General features: G+C 41.5%; 1 protein-coding gene across 5 annotated transcripts in view; it reads left to right on the top strand.

Annotated features, from left to right (window-relative positions):
• The window catches only part of LOC146513492 (voltage-dependent calcium channel subunit alpha-2/delta-4-like), a 108,880-nt gene that overhangs the window by 83,866 nt on the left and 7,544 nt on the right, over nucleotides 1-17,470 (top strand). For 4 of the 5 annotated variants that reach the window (XR_014875403.1, XM_085168742.1, XM_085168743.1 and 1 more), the window contains 8 exons: nucleotides 11,095-11,165; nucleotides 11,291-11,366; nucleotides 11,549-11,601; nucleotides 13,988-14,043; nucleotides 15,848-15,868; nucleotides 15,953-16,070; nucleotides 16,208-16,328; nucleotides 16,653-16,730. Coding sequence is in view for 4 of the 5 variants with exons in the window: in XM_085168742.1 (XP_085024868.1) it covers nucleotides 11,095-11,165; nucleotides 11,291-11,366; nucleotides 11,549-11,601; nucleotides 13,988-14,043; nucleotides 15,848-15,868; nucleotides 15,953-16,070; nucleotides 16,208-16,328; nucleotides 16,653-16,730 (594 nt within the window). In the remaining variant the exon portion in view is untranslated. The remainder of the gene's footprint in view (nucleotides 1-11,094; nucleotides 11,166-11,290; nucleotides 11,367-11,548; nucleotides 11,602-13,987; nucleotides 14,044-15,847; nucleotides 15,869-15,952; nucleotides 16,071-16,207; nucleotides 16,329-16,652; nucleotides 16,731-17,470) is intronic. The other variant, XM_085168744.1, reaches the window with a different exon arrangement.

Raw genomic sequence — 17,470 nt, forward strand, 5'->3', positions numbered from 1 at the left:
ATGAGTATGTGAAAAAAGTATCAAAAAGTATCTTTACGCCGAATTTATCGAGGCTGTAAATATGTAGTGTGTTTGCTATAAGAGTATTTGAAATAATCCCCAAGGACATTTTTTGAAACAGATTTTTGTTTGTTTGTTTGTTCTAAACCTTGTTTCCTATCTTGTTTTTCTAATGTTGACTTTAAATCCTGTTGTTGTGGCTCTTCAAGGGGTTTCTTGCTGTTAAATGGGAGTTCTTCCTTCCCACTGTCACCAAGTGCTAATATTGAGTCGTTTGATTGTTGGAGTTTCTCTCTATTTTTGTAGTGTCTTTATTTTACAATACAAAGCACCTTGAGGTGACCATTATTATAGATTTGGAGTTGAATTGAACTGATCAAGAAAAACTGGGTTTTGAATCCTCTGTTTAACCTGTTTGGAGTCAAAAAGTTGTGTTTATTTTTTATTCTTTAATTAAAAAATGCGATCGTGGATGTCGTGGATGTGTTGTCCGTCTGTCAGGCCTGCAGTCAGAGTCAAGAGGTGATTTCTCAGTTTTGTGGCAGCTCTCTGGACCATTTAATGTGCTCATAAACAACATCTGGACGCCTCACAGGATTTGAGGACAGTTTGGGTCTTAATCTGTGTGCGTGTGTGATGCATTAACAGTAAACATCACAGCTGCTGCGCCTGCCTCCTTCATCTGACCGACTGTGAAGCAGGATAGATCTGACTTCACCAGGTTGAGATCACACTTGTGTTTACGAGTCGGTTTAAGTCCATCACATCTCTTCTCAGAGAAAAGCCCTGCAAGTAGAATTTTCTTGCAAACAAGGAAAACTTCCCTGAAAACTTCCCCTCGCTGTGTTTTCTCTGTCATAAGTCATTAAAACTCAAACTTCCACTTCCATCAAGGCCAGTGTTAAAGTAGGTGGGAAAAACTCTTGGATCAGCCCTTTATGGTTGCACCATGAGTGCACACTTGCATCATCACAAACTTGCAGAAGAGGAACAGTAAGACAATCACACATATTTACAGTATTGATGAAAAACATTAGAGGAAAAGGGAGGGGTGGAAATTGTACTTCATGTTTCTCAAATGAGAATGACTGCAATCTTTGCCTTGAGTGATTGTGCTGCAGATATTTCAGCTCCAGTTGTGTTTTAAGGACAACACTTTATTTAACACAAAGGATTTTTTTTAATGTTGACAGTTTAGTTTTAAAAGGAAGTTTTACCACTCGACAGGCCTATGGCCAGTCGTTTTAATATCTCTGTCTAAATTAGTGGTTAACTTATGTATGGAATTGCTTTTCAAATCTGATATTTTTTAAACTGCATCAAGACTTTTGAGTTTGTCCTAAAATAAGTTTTAAAAGTTTTTTTTTTTTCCACAAGCCACAAGACTTGGTGGCATCATGGCGGCATTAATGGTACAACCCAGAGTGCTAATGCAATCGGCATCTCTACTAATCCCACAAGAACATAACAGTCGCTCTGCTAATTCACACAAAGATTGCAGCAAATTAAGAAATGCAAAAAATAAAGAGTAGATTCGTCTGCAACCACACAGCTGAAAGTCTCATGGACCTCTGCAGTGTTACTGCATCAGCACAGCTGCCTTTTTTTTTAGCTTTTTCAAAATTACTCCACAGATTGATGGCAGCAGACATTTATTATATTTTTATATAGTTTTTGGTTGTGTTTCAGTTTTAAAATCTGTAGCAGTAATATTTATTTATATAACAGAACCAAAACATTAGAACTGTTACATAATGATGTGATGTGGTCATTTGCAGACCTCATCTTGGTGCAACTTCATTACAGGTTGGAAAATCTGGTGGTTGCTCGTTGATTGCAATGAATTTTTGTTGTTGTTATAAACTGATTGCAAGTAGTTGCAATGCCCAGCAGTTGAATGTGCAGCAGCCTCAACCTCTGGGTGATCACTTTTAATCAATCAGCAATTTCACAGGTTGAGGGCAATAACCTTTCTTCAGACAATCACAGTCCAGCTCGAACTGACTGCAATCAGTCTCAGATAGATTGGCAACAAATAATTGCTGTCTTCATTATAAATGCAATCATATTGACATGACTTGTTTGTGTTGTGTCTCTTTGCAACTGGGGATTTCACTCTGGTTGTATTTTGGTTATACAGTATTGTGTGAAACGTATGTCTGCGAAGGTTCTCAGTCATCCAGGTCATCGTAGTCTAAGGAGCTTGGAAAGAAAAGCGTCTGGACTCTTTTTTTCTTGAAGGCGTTTCATCCGAGAAGCTTCAGGTCTAAGAGCAAATGGTGGCAAGTCCCAGATTTTTAAGCCCCATGGGAGTGTCCTCCAAGGGGGTCATGGACTCCCTATTGATCCTCTACCTAATCACACGAGCCAAGGTGTGAAAACGGGTGTGGGTCACAATCAGCCAAGGTTTCAGGTGAGCCCACTGGGCCATTTCCTGAGGTCAAATGGCCCAAGATGTGAGTGGGCGTTACTGTTAAGCCACTCCTCATTTCTTTATATTTTGCTGGGAAAATGGGATGTGGAATTAGGTTTATTGCTCCCTGGAATGGTGACCAGTTTGGGCAGCATGGCTGGTAGCCCTGTTATCTCACAGTAGGAAGGTCCTGGGTGCAAATCCATCACCTGGCTGAAGCCTTTCTGTTTGGAGTTTGCATGTTCTCCACGTGTTGGTTCTCTCTGGGTACTCCTGCTTCCTCCTCGGAGAGTTATTGCTTAAGACCATTTCAAAAATGTACCAAGAAGTCTGGCTCCTTGGAAGCAAAATATAAAGAAATGAGGGGCAAGACTTTTGCACAGTACTGTATTGCTATGTGAAAGTGAAGTTTTAAAACTTGTTTAGAAAGGACAAGGCAGCTGAGCCTCACTCCTGAAAAACAACCCCACATCATAATCTCCTCTCCATGAAAATGTACACTTGGCACAGTGCAGTTAGATAAGTTTCGTTCTCCTAGCAACCGTCCATCGGATTGCCAAATGGAGAAGCATGAGTCTTCACTCCAGAGAACACTGTTTTACATCACTGCATCCAACACTTTGGTAAATGGTAAATGGCCTGCATTTGTATAGCGCTTTTCTAGTCCTTAAGGACCCCAAAGCGCTTTACACTACATTCAGTCATTCACCCATTCACACTCACATTCACACACTGGCGATGGCAAGCTACATTGTAGCCACAGCTGCCCTGGGGCGCACTGACAGAGGCGAGGCCCTCTGACCACCTCCAACACTTTGCATTGCACTTGGTGATGAATGGCTTGGATGCAGCTGCTCAGCCATGGAAAGGTATTCCATAAAGCTCTATCCACACTATTCTTAAACTAATCTCATGAAGTTTGGAGGGTTGTAGTGACTGGCTCTGCAGAAAGTTGGCGACCGCTGAGCACTATCCGGTCGTTAAGTCTGACGTCACTAGCCGTGTCTGGGCCTAAACTCCGCTGCAGGTCCAAACGATCACTATGGCATTACTGAGAGTTGAAAAACTGTCTAAAGTCTTTCATCTTTAATAAAATGATCAGTGTTTTGCTCTACCAGGTGTAACAATTGAGTTTAACATCCAGGCATCCATGAAAACTGAATTTATGACATTTAACGGAGTTAGAAGTTAGCAGGAAGTTAGCTCGCTAGCTAGCTAGCTCGCTAGCTAGCTTCTATCTTAATACAATATAGCATGTCCTGACTGCGGGCTTTGGAAACAAATTCAAACGTACAGCTCTGTTATCACTTCCAACACAAATAAAGACAGAAAACTAAACAGCAGTGACGTTTGTAGGCTTACTGAAGTTTGGCTAGCTGGTATATAATGATGTGCTACGTGACCGCTAGCGACACAGCTATGTTAGCATAATATAAACAAGCTAACTTTTTTTCCACTCGATAAAAGTTAACGTGAGTGTTCTTGGTGGTCAGGAACAAATGTAATCGCATGGCAGGATGCTGTAAAAGGACTAAACTTCAGCCAGGAGAACAACTGAGATAATCCATCCACAATATGAGGTTAGTCATTCATATACTGCTGCATGGGCTGGGCTGTAGTTACATCCTAAGGTTTTAAAAACTGAGCTTAAATAAATGATTAGCGGTAATAAAAGCCGAGGGAGGTCAACAGTGATCACTGACTGTTTTAGGAGCTTTTTGAGATTAAATAGAAGAAAATACAAAACATTAAACATGTTAACAACACAAAAGCCATATTAAAGGCAGACTACTTTAGGCCCGGAAGTAGGATTCGTCACGTCATCACTTAACAACCGGATACACTTCAGCACCTTTCATGAATGTTTGTAGTCTGCCTAGGTACTTGATTTTAAAAACCTGTGGCCATGGAAGATATTGGAACACCTGAATTTAATTATTTGGAGTGAGTCAATACTTTTGGCAATATAGTGCATGTCACCATAAGGTGATGTCATCCAGTAAAGAAATGTGAGGACTGCGAGGTTGCTGTCCATCTGACAGCTGCTCGTTAACTCTGGATTAACCCAGCCTGTTAAGAGCCACATTACTGGATTAATCCTGAACCTACCAAACCTCCATACATGCACAAACTCAACATATACACACTCTGGTACAGAGCGGCCATGTTCCAATCCCACATCTGCTGCTTCGCTTAAAGTATTTCAGCTTTTTAACTTGCCTCCAATACAGCTTGGCACGCCTGATGTTTGTGTTACATGACAGTCTTAGTGACCTTAAGGCCAGATGATCCGTACTTAATGTATGCTGACCTTCTGGCTGCCAGAAGCACTTTGAGTTTGAGGTTACAGGGGACAAAATTTTCTATGTGTGCTGCAATAAGAGAAATAATTTAAGGTTACCTTTAGCGCCTTGACTTAAATGAGATCAGTCAGCTTGCAGTGTGTTTGGATCACTTCAGTAACTTAGTCAGCAGTCCAACTGATGTTAAAAGGATTTCATAACCTATGTTTATTTAGTCTCTACTCCAAACAAGCTTCACCCTAGCTCCCTCTTTAGAAACATTAGTCAAACTGAAAGGTGACACTTTAAGTAATCACCAGACCCTGTGAGTCCCTGCTGCAAGACATTCCCTACTGATAAATTCAAACGAACCATATTTCAATAATAAAAACCCAATCCAGCCTTCAGCTTTTCCCCTAATTTCTCAATATTCACTCAAAATACCCAAATATTTGTAAGATTATACTCTTGAACATAACATCTATTTAAAGGGTATGAAAACCTGAGATCTAAGATCTGGGAGTGATTTGTGGAAAACAACATAAATTTGGTTTAGTCAGCATTGCGTAGATATGTCTGTGTAGGTTCTCAGTCATCCTGATCATGTTAGTCTAAAGCACAGGTGTCGAACTCCAGGCCTCGAGGGCTGGTGTCCTGCAGGTTTTAGATGTGTCCTTGATCCAACACAGCTGATTTAAATGGCTAAATTACCTCCTCAACATGTCTTGTCGGCTGTATCCCAATTCAGGGTCTGCAGCCTTAAAGTACGCAGCCTTAACGGTCCACAAGGGCCACGTACTCAAAGACCATTAAGGCCGGAAGTGCGAAGCTTGTGAAATGGGACGGTCTAGCCTCTGTCGCTGCCCAGGTTGCCTAGCAACCATGATACTAACAGCTGGAAACGTTTCATACAGCTTTGTTTGACAGAAATGAAGGAGAAAATCTTTTGTTCATTTGTTTGTTTGTTTCTACATGAGCTTTGATCATTCTCTGTAAGATTAAGCTCAGCTATTGAACGGCGTATATTTTAAAGTAAAGGCTTTAAAACCAAGTTAGTACAAACGTCACTAATGTCACATGACTTTGCTGACATGTGGCCAACAGTAATGTTTTAATGTTCTTCGTTATTAAACATTTGCACATAAATAAGTGACATAATATTCAGTTCTTACTTAAAGTTTACTCTTCGGGCGCCCCTCATCCACTGTTTTTGTTTCGGCAAAATTATCCACACCCACCGCCGCGCTATGCATTCTGGGATATGTTGGGCCACGAAGTCTACACCGCCACATCCTTAAAATTCAGGGAAATGAAGGACGCATTTGAGGGCCGCATTTCGAGCAGCCTTTGGATTGGGACAGCCTTCATCGCGTCGCTGTGACGTAATCGGCCTTAAAATGCGGCCTTTAAGGCTGCAGACCCTGAATTGGGATACAGCCGTAGTTCTCCAGAGGCCTGGTAATGAACTAATCATTTCATTCAGGTGTGTTGACCCAGGGTGAGATCTAAAACCTGCAGGACACCGGCCCTCGAGGCCTGGACTTCGACACTCCTGGAAAGGCTTGAAAAAAGAAGGCGACTGGATGTCTTTAGGTTTGGAAAGATTTCTCATTTAAAAGGCTTCACAAGTCCAGACATCTACTTTTTTCAAGCTCTTAAGATTACCATTAAGAACCCATTTTAAATTTCAAAATAATACCCTCAGCTGCTGAAAGGCAACTTGTAGCTCCTCAGCAGTTTCATTCAGAGAAGAGCCAACTAAGCAACGTATGGTGTCATCAGCATAAAGGTGCTCTTTTTATCTGTAGGCATATTATTTCCTATTTTATTAATAAAAAAAATTAAATGGGGCCTAAAATTAAGCCTTGGGACACTATTTAAAATCTGTGTGATCACGATTGGTCAGTGAAGTCTCTTAATGAAGCAAGATGTCTACAAATCGAGCCTGTAATCTCACAGACGTAAGTCTTGTTGCAGCCAGAGTAGTCGGCCACTGCTGGTCATTAGAAAGAATGCAGATTTCATGCCTTTTCCACCTTGGCTGCACTTTTCAGACCTGAAAGGTGTGTCACTCCCTTATACTATCTTTATAAAGCCTGCACAAAGAATAAAGGTGGTATCTCGGTCATGCTGCAGGAGATCTTTGAAAGCAAAATGGAGATGCAGAGCGAGTGTGAGGGCAGAAGCATGTGCCTTGTTGTTTAATTCTAAACCTCTAAAAATGGTTATATCACACAGCCTGTGATGTTTGGATTCAGATAGGACAGTGATGGAGAAATTGTCTTGTTATGTTTATTAAAGGGTGCTGTTAGGCTAATTATTACATCATTCTATTTGTGTTTAATGCCCTCTGTATATGTATATGTGTGTATTTGTATTATACTGTTCTACATTCCTGTCCAGGAAGTGCAGATGGAAGCTGACTACTAGCTAAACATGAGATTAATGTTTTTGTGGATTGTCCCTCACAAAAAGAACGGAACTAAAACACATAATGAACAAGTGCCCATGGAGGTGAGAAGCTTTCAGGTTGAACTGTTGCAAATGCAATGCCACTGGATGTTTTTGTTCAACTGGTGCAATATCTGATGAGCAGCAGTGAGATATTTGCTGCTAAATGAAAACTAGACGTTCAAGTATGATTAAAAGGAGAAACATCAGCTACATGCAGCAGCAAAATATTCTGTAACCCTAAAGCCAGAATCAGCTCATTCTTCATTATTTGCATGCCTCCTGCATTCCCAGTGGTCTTACTAAGCAGATATTATGATGAAGCACTTCCTCGATGTTTTGCTGAGCTCTGGGATTTGCAGGAAGTTTGCGGAAACGCCCCGAATCCACCCCGATGCCGAAGCCGCTGTGCAGGGCATGGTAAATATTTAATCAGCAGAGAAATTAAGTCAGTGCTGACTATAAGAAATGGGTCAGCAAGAGAAGGTGTAGTGAGCAGGGTGACAAAGCAAAACAGAAGGCTTGTTTTGGGTGGTGCTGGCCGTGTGTGGAGGAAACGTCCGAGTGATGATCAATGATCCTGTCTGAGAACCTGCTGTGAGAGTACAGTGTTCAACCTCGGGGCTGCAAGCAGGTTAGACTGAAAAGTACAACTATAAGGTCATCACATTACACTTCCTGTGTAATATGATGAAATGAACACGTCTTGGAGTCCGTAGCCTGCTAGCGACCCTGTAAGGGGAAACATAATTACTGGAAACTACTTACAACTAAAAAAGTAGAAACTGACTGAATGAAACTGTTGGACTGCACATACTTTGGACATTTTAGAACATTAGTCTCTCAGAATTAAACTTTATGACACCAAAACAGCCCAAATACCTCAGGACCTCAGAAGACCTCAAAGGTCCTGGGATATTAGTCACGCACGATCTGATATCCTCGTGTCGGTGTTGTTCACACATCATCAATCACATTGTTGTGATGTCATACTTTTGCGACTTCAGAAAAAAACGCCTTAAAAAATCTACATAAATTGCGAGAAACCACCTCTGTCCGCCAATCCAGCAATTTGAGTTCTTTGCATTTCAGGATACTGTTCTTTAATAAACTTACAACATTGGAATTTCATAAATGAATGAATCGCTTGGCTTGCAAAAGTATGATGTCACAACAATGTGATTGGTCACTTGCAATGTTGAACCTGGAACAACATTTATTATGATGATGTGGGAACAACACCGACACGAGGATATCAGATCATCCTATTAGGTCACCGAGACATGACATATGAGATATTGGATACTAGGCTTGTTTTTACAGCTCATCTCAAGCTGGATTGCATTGAATAAAGAATTCGATTAAGGAATTTGGAGGCCAAGTCATACACCTGTTGTTTCATTTTGGCAGGTTTTAGTATTCCTAACTGCTTCCTGTGTTTTCCTCTGTTTGGAAGCTTCTCATATATCCGTACATTTTCTTCCAAATATCTGAGGCCAAGCATACATTTGAGATTATACTGTGTTTCTCTTTTTTACGGAGCCCCGCAGGGGACATGGGAGAAAAAAAAATTAAGATGGACTTTTGCGAGATCTTGCAAAAGTTTTGCGAGATCTCGCAAAAGTTTTAGCCACATTCTTCGGCCTTCGACCTCCCGTTAGCTCGAAGCTAACAGGAGGTCGAGACCTACTACAGCCGGGAGGAACACCGCTTTCCCGGCACATCGTGCCTCGACCTCCCGGTCGGCTTCGAGCCGGCGTTCGAAGAATGCGGCTAAAACTTTTGCGAGATCCCGAGTTAGTTTCGTTAGTCCGTCTTAATGTTTTTTCTCCCATGTCCCTTGCGGGGTTCCGTACTTGAACTAAACTGTTTTTATGTGTTGATTTTTAATGCTATAAAGTTGGACCGTTTAACATGGGAGTCTGTGGGGACTGACTCAGTTTAGGTTCCAGCCTCTAGTGGACATTAAAGGAACTGTAGTTTTGACACTTTTCACATTGGGTTCATTTTTTCGTCATGTAGGTTGTTCCTTAGTTTTCACACATTTTCAAATTTAATACCATGTTCTTATCTGACTTTTTTCATATATATATATATATATATATATATATGTATATGTATGTATGTATATATATATATGTGTGTGTGTGTGTGTGTATATATATGTATGTGTATGTATATATATATATACATATACATACATATATATACATATATATACATATATATATATGTATATGTATTGTCTGAAAAACATTTCATTTTGCTTTAAATCAAAGTTTCTGCTTTTTTGTTTAGACAATGATTTCATGAATCCTGATCTTTACTGGTGGATGTTTTCTCAGCCTGTTAAATATAATGAGCCAGTTTTGGTTGAAACCCTTCAGAGGCAGCATGGAAACCTGAACCTGCCTGGTTGCCTTTGCTGCTGCACGCCCGCTGAGCTCCTGGCACTCGTTGTGCTTTTGTTTAGTTCAGTGTGTTTACACTCTGCTGCAACTGCTGCTGCCAGGAAAACAGAGGGTCAACTTTGGTGTGTAAGCAGCATCCAACTGCTAACACTCAGCAACCTGTGAATCCTCCGAGGCTGCTGGGAGAATCCGTCCAGACAGAGATGAAGTGTGGGCAGAGAGCAGCTTGTAAACGTGAACAGAGCCGCTGAGACAAAATGCTCTGAATAATTCAGAGACTCTGGTCCTGCTGCTGCTGCTGAGGGCCGGAAAGAGCCGACACACTGCAGACTCTCAGGCTGAACGCAGCGGTGACTTTAAATCTGTCTGAAACATTCCTTATCTTCATGTAAACCTGCTGACTGATCATGTTCTATTTGCATGCTATCTTAGAATAGATGCGACTGCTAAGAGAGTAATGTTTTCCACAAACCCAGGAAAAAGAAGTGTAGGAAATTTAATTTGAGGCTACTTTTTAAGGATGTGCATGCACTTAGATTACCAGCTAAATGGCTACTGGTCGACATTTATGTAGAGTCATTTGGCCTGAGCACATGATTATGACCAAGAATTTCATTTTATGGCAACAGCGCCCTCTGGTGACTATAGTAATAATAACAGGAGTAACAGAGGAGGGAAGGGTGGATGGATGGGTCAGCATGATAACTTTACCATTTAACCCAAGTAAGTTATTGTGTAATTTTGGCTGCAAGATTACAAAAATAATTCTCATTTTTAGGAACCATTTTTATTTTCTGTCCAGCCCACAGTGGTCTGGGAGTTATGGTACTATATTTTTCTACCTGTGTTCAAACAGCAGTACCCAGTGAATGTTTTGTGCTACAGGGATACAAAAAAGATAAAAATATACATAACGTTTAATTTCTATTCTTACCAGAATAGCTAGAATTTCAGCAAAAACTGTCATGGAGTTAAAGTCATTTAAAAGGTGCTTGTCAAGAGACTGTAGTTCCCTCATTTCCTCTTTCAAACCAATGTAGCTGTTTGAGATTCACGATCACTTATTATTATGAAACAGCAGCTTGCACATAGACATGGTAGTGTTGTTTCACCAAATGAAACTAACAAAAAAAAACCAAAATAAAATAATCAAAACTGAATCTCAACATTAAAACAAAGTGTGAAAGATGATTCAGTGGTCTCACGGCCTGAGGAAAGAAACTGTTCTGAAGTTTTGCAATAAAGCAGAAACTGTATTTCTTGACCAATGGCAGCAAGAGGAGCAGGCTCTGGCTGCTGTGGGTTTTACCTTTTAGCGTCCTTTGGGTCCTGCAGAGATGCCTCACAGGTATCACTGGCGCTCAGCAGAGGGGTGACAGTTTTATTACCATCCAGTTTTAGTCCATGAACACCCCATTCCAGTTTGCTGTTAGTTTTACAGCTCTGTAAAAGTCCTCCACACCGTAAATGATCCTTAATTTTCATGTTGCTGAATTCTAATAACAAAAGCCTGCTGGCTTCATGTTGTCTTTCACAGATTGGTCGCTTCTTTGGCGAGGTAGACGGGTCCATCATGGCTTCATTGCTCAAGATGGGAATGTTTAAAAAGTATGACTGACTCAAGACATATTTTCCACTCATGTTTCTTTTTATTTTGAAATATGTTGGTAACTATGAAGAATAGAACACGCTTTTCTCCTGTCACAATTCAAACTGAGCTTTCTTTTTTCCAGAGTGTCGTTGTTCGACTACCAGGCAATGTGCAAGACCGGCCACCATCACGCCAGCAGCGCGCGACCTCTGCTCAGCGTGAGTCTCATTACTATTTAGCTACTGATGACAACAGAGGCTTGCTTCTTATATTATTGATATTATCTGTTGTACATTTCTATACCAACACATGGGTAACATCAGAAGATTAAAGAAATCTTCGGATGTTTTTTAAGATTTTATTCTACCAAAGTTCTCATTTCTTGTTTTCCCTTTTGCAGCCATTCTACGTCATCATGGCTTTGATGAGATGGTTCTTCTCCAACGCGCTGATGTAAGTGCTAAAGAGCAACATCACATTATCACAATGTCCTACGCTGACGGGATTGTGCAAACAAATGTAAATCAATGCTTAGAATCAAAGAAAGGATTATTTTGAACTTTTGATCATGCAAAGCTGCTCTGGTAGAGTACAAGAATAAAAGAAGGAGCTGGAAACGGACAGAATAGGCACACAAATCAGTGGCGTCACTCAATCTGTGACAGTGTTACGTTCCCCTAAAAGCTCAGCTGGACACTCACCTAACTTAACTGGGAAGGTGTATTTCTACTCTTCTCAAAAAGCAACACAACCGTCACACAAAAGCCAAAAAAACCCAAACACCACTAATTTCAAACTCCCTTTTCAGATCCCGGACGAGCCCCCACTTGTTACGTTCCCCTAAAAGCTCAGCTGGATACTCACCTGACTTAACTGGGAAGGTGTATTTCTACTCTTCTCAAAAAGCAACACAACCGTCACACAAAAGCCAAAAAAACCCAAACACCACTAATTTCAAACTCCCTTTCCAGATCCCGGACAAGCCCCCAATTGTTACGGTCCCCTAAAAGGGTCCAGGCGATGAGGGGGGAAGTAACAAAAAGTGTCCGGGTCAGAAAAAGGAGTCAAGGAGGCAAAAGGGTTAAATTAAAGAGTTTTATTAAAGTTTCTATTAATACTAACTAAAAGAGACAGACAAGCCGCTATCACCATTTAAAGAAAACAAACACAACTCAAGCGGTGGTCAATAAAGTAAAAAGTAAGTCAAAAAGAAAGAGAGCAGCTCACTAGCTGCAAACACACTAATGGCACTCTGGCCCAGAGCTCACCTTTCCCTGGGCTTAACCCTTTAAAACCGGTGGGAGCGGGCACGCTCTGTTTTGCGTAACTATTTTTAAATCCCGGTAGCTCTGCAACCACGTCAGCTAGCGCAATAATTTTTTTTGCATATGAAACCGGAGGAGTTGTACTTACATCTTATGCCATCAGCTTGTCCTCGGTCACAGTTTCCTTCCACATATAGCTTTGCAAAAACTGCATAAAAAGCGCTTGCAGCAACAAAAACATAATATTCCAGAAACACACTTTGCCGATCCGATCAGCTGTTCATAACACTTCCTACGTTGGAATAGACGTCAGCGTGAACTTTTGCATGTCCTCCATGACCTGCCCGAAACCGGAAGTGACGTCATTTTCGCGGAAATGTAGTTTTTTTTACTATCAGGGCCTCATGAGCCTATACTGGTGTTTTTAAAAGTTATGTTTGACTTTATGACTTTCTGTGTGGTTTCTGGGATGCTTAGGACTCATATTGCACTGCTGGAAATAGTTTATTTTGATGCATATGCTGCTTTTTTGCAAATAATATTTAATTTCGCTTTTCCTGCAGTATATAAAAATTGGTGTATTTCAAAAATAAAACTATGAAGACACTCAAAATAAATTTCCTGTGGTGGGAAACTATTTTGTGCAACTTTTTTGTATTTACAGTTTTGAGGGATAAGCCTCTTAAATTTCTCTAACTAGAAATATATGTAAAAAAACAAAAACGATTTTCAATTTCTTAGTAGTTTATTGCACTTTTTTGCAATTTATGTAATTACTATGCACTTAATGCAGACATATTATTAAAATTTGGGCTATAATGGTTGTATTGATGTATAGCAACTTGAAATGCTCCCAAAAATGGCTCCACAACATGTAAAAATATAATATAAGCTCTGGCGGACTTGATTCTATGGTAATTCTTAAAGGGTTAAATCTCCTTGATTACTGACGAGAGTCAGCTGCACAAAAGGGAAAGGTGACACCTCAGGCAGAAGAGGTGGTGGGACACGCCCACACAGGCACCTTCAGGAGGAGGCCCTCGTAGGGCCGTAACAAGACAAAAAAATATATTATCGTATATTTTGTACTGTATGCAGTTTCCAACTTCATTGTAGTTGTAAAGGTATAACATAGGATAAAATCGACATCTCTCAGTCACTATTAATGTGCTTCTGTTCTTCTTATATTAGAAACGTCTTCATAATGATGTTAACAGCAAACACACTGCAAGTCCAGGGAGACTTCTGTCCGCTTCATGTCTTCAGGGTGTGAAATACAACGTGTGGATAATGAGCCAGTGTGCGTGGTTCACATTTTTAATATGCATAAATCATTTTAACTGCAAACTGAACCTCTCCACCACTGAGAGATTTTTAAAGCTTAAAGATAAATCATAAAGACTGCTGGACTCAAACTTTTAAATCACCGAACCAAAAGACTTTTACTGACTGAAACCTGCAGAGTTAAGTTTTGCTTTGTGCCTCAGTTGTTTCACAGTTTACCTCACAGCACTGCTGCTGGATGTCAGGTGCTTTTTTTTGTCTTTAACGAGGTGTTTTTGTGTCTCCGTCAGGTTCCTGCTGGACTTTAACCTCTGTGGTCTCTGGCACTCTGATTATTTTGTGGATGGTAAGCTCAGACTGACCTGACTGGTCAAGTTCTCTGACAGTGCACTTAATCACCATCAAACCTGGGAAGTCTTTGCATCTCGGGAAGTTAAATCTTATGAGGAGCGCTGGTTTGGGATCGCCTCTTTTTTCAAGAGGTCATTAGTGGAGCTGCACGTTTTAGCATATTGGTTTTCAGTCCCACAGGTCGATGCTTGCTCAGGACATTACAGTAGAGATCAGTCTGATTACAGTGGCTCTAACATGGCACAACCCCGTGAAGGGGAACAACAACCACTCTCGATGTATCCCTACAACCAGTACTGGTAACTGGGGATCACAGCACCATGAGCTCCACCTCTGACTGCTGCCTGAAAGTAACGGCAGACCATGGGAGCCAAAGGAAGGCAGGGCCATTTGGGTTAGGCCGGATACAGTCTGCTTGGTTAGAACAGACCCTTGTTATTCTCCTCATAGGGAATCACATCCTGACCTCCTGCTCAATCGATAGTTTGGACCTTACTAGGGACCATGACCTGACCAAAAGAGTAATCCATGTGATGGGTGTCTGGGCTCTGGAGCTCTGTCTCCTCTCAATTAACCCGAGTCCATTCAGGTGGTTCAGCCTCTGACCAGGATTTTCCTGGATGCCTCGTGGCTGAGGAAGCGTGTCCAGCTAAGTGGAGGAACTATGTCTCTCAGCTGGCTCAGCAGCACCTCAGCATTTACCCCAAAAAGCTACAGGAGGTGGCTGGATACATTTTCTGTTGTTTCTATAGCGTTATGTGCGTAACTTTATCATTGCACCTCATATTAGTGGAGGAATATTTGTAGGTGGCAGCATGCTGTAGCTGTCTGGATAAATATGTAGAGCAATTCAAGAGGTTTTCGTGCTCCTCTCAGGATGAACTCGGTATCTTTGGTGATCCATCGTTATCACATCAGTGAGCACAGGTGTCAGTGTCGTGTCTCCAGAGGCTGAAACTTTACAGAACAAAATTATTCAATTCAATTTTATTTATATAGCGCCAAATCACAACAAAAGTCGCCTCAAGGCTCTTCATAGATACAGAGAAAAACCCAACAATCATATGACCCCCTATGAGCAGCACTTTGGCGACAGTGGGAAGGAAAAACTCCCTTTTAACAGGAAGAAACCTCCGGCAGAACCAGGCTCAGGGAGGGGCGGGGCCATCTGCTGTGATTGGTTGGGGTGAGAGAAGGAAGACAGGATAAAAGACATGCTGTGGAAGAGAGACAGAGATTAATAACAGATATGATTCAACACAGAGAGGTCTGTTAACACATAGTGAGTGAGAAAGGTGACTGGAAAGGAAAAACTCAATGCATCATGGGAATCCCCCAGCAGCCTACGTCTATTGCAGCATCACTAAGGGAGGATTCAGGGTCACCTGGTCCAGCCCTAACTATATGCTTTAGCAAAAAGGAAAGTTTGAAGCCTAATCTTAAAAGTAGAGATAGTGTCTGTCTCCTGAATCCAAACTGGAAGCTGGTTCCACAGAAGAGGGGCCTGAAAACTGAAGGCTCTGCCTCCCATTCTACTTTTAAATACTCTAGGAACAACAAGTAGGCCTGCAGAGCGAGAGCGAAGTGCTCTAATAGGGTGATATGGTACTACAAGGTCATTAAGATAAGATGGGGCCTGATTATTATTTTCCTAAGTATGAAAGGAAAACGATTAGACAAGTTTTGTTTTCTTTTGGTCTCATTAATAAATTACTCATCTTCATCATCATCTCTCCATCACCATCCTCACCTCCGTGTGCCGTCTGTGTCGTCACTGTGATCCATCTTCATCTGTTCAGCCAAAGCTGGCTATCACACATGTGAGTACAGCACATCTGTGGGCATCTTGTGCTCATCAGGTGTAGCGATGTTGTGTAACGCGTGTGTGTGTGTGGTTTCCACAGCTCATAAGCAGAAGAAGGTGGAGGCGATGCAGCCCTGCGACACAGCGTACCCAGGCTTCATGTACGACCCGTCTGTCAGAGAGGCCAACAGCCTCAACAAGTGTGGACGCTGCCAGAAGTATGACAACACACACTTTAAAAATCAAAACAAGCTTCAGTCATAGTTTGTTAATCTGGTCTTAAATCGAGGAAGTTTCGACTTAAGCATAATTGAATGATTGGCAGCGACTGACTGCGGCCTCCTTTGCGTTTCAGGATGTTTGTGGTGCAGCAGATTCCTGACACTAACCTGGTTCTGGTCGTGACTCAGGCCTACTGTGACTGCTCCCATCAGTATGGAGCCATTCTGCTGGAGCCCAAAGAGATCAAATATATCCTTCGCATACTCAGCAGCAAAACGCTGCCCCCTGCTGGATGCTTACAGCCACAAATACTGCAGGGAGGGCAAGACTGCGTTCAGCCTGGAAAATCACATTTGTGCTGTAATCTCCTCATTTTCCCTCAGATCAGTGATGCACTCCACAGCCAATGATGAGAACATTAATAGATTATCTGAGCAGTCTCGCAGCATCTGTTTGCTCTTAGCTGAGGCTTTGAAACTTCAGATTTACGTCATGCTTTGTTTCTACAAAATTTCGTCCCCATTATATATTTATTCCACAGCGAGCTTCCAGTTTTCCTTAATGTCTGTGAACATAACGCCACAGTGAAGTGCAACAGGATGAAATCCCAGAAGGTACGGCGGCGTCCTGAGTCATGCCACGCCTACCACCCGAAGGTCAGTGCTGAGCCCCGCTGCTGACTGTGAACGCAAAAGAACTGCGAGACTATTTAACAAACACAAACATGGTGATTTTAAAGGCAAATAAAGAATCTCACACAGAAAACTAGCAACAACACATAAGGTGTGTGTGTCTGTGAAATAAATAAAGGCGAAGCAGGTCTCTGGATGCACCGCTGTCCTGCAGCACATTGCAGTCAGCTGAAAAGCAGAACATCACCTCTTTTGTTATGAGTGATTTTTTTAAGGGATTCAAATTCTTCACTTTAAACGTTCCACTAATCATTTAACAGTTGTTGTTGCAGCTCGTGTATAATCTCTAACATCAGTCCCGTCACACTGTTCAAAGCAGATGTATTGGGCACATTTCCAGCTCCTTATTTTTATTCTTGGACTCCCCTAGAAGAGCTTTGCATGATGGGTCATAGCTTGTAATAATCTACATTTGGCTTACACTGGACTGTGGTGCATCATTTATCAGGATGATTTCCAAAGGAACACTCAGACTGTGGGTTAAATATCTCATATCATCAGTTGGTTCAGAACTAAAGAAGCCAAACCAAAAATATGTCGCCTTATTTTCTAGCACTCAAGTCTGAAGTAAGCTTTTTTTTAGCTCCTCCTCCCTTTAACCCAGCTGTCGTTTGATTGGCTGCCCCATGTAAATAGAAGGTTTGAGTGCATCTAAGAAAAGCAGAGAGAAACTGTGATACTGTAGGTCTACTCGCTTTAAGTAT

Source organism: Neolamprologus multifasciatus, chromosome 7 (assembly GCF_963576455.1).
Source record: "Neolamprologus multifasciatus chromosome 7, fNeoMul1.2, whole genome shotgun sequence".
In the NCBI taxonomy this organism is placed as follows: domain Eukaryota; kingdom Metazoa; phylum Chordata; class Actinopteri; order Cichliformes; family Cichlidae; genus Neolamprologus; species Neolamprologus multifasciatus.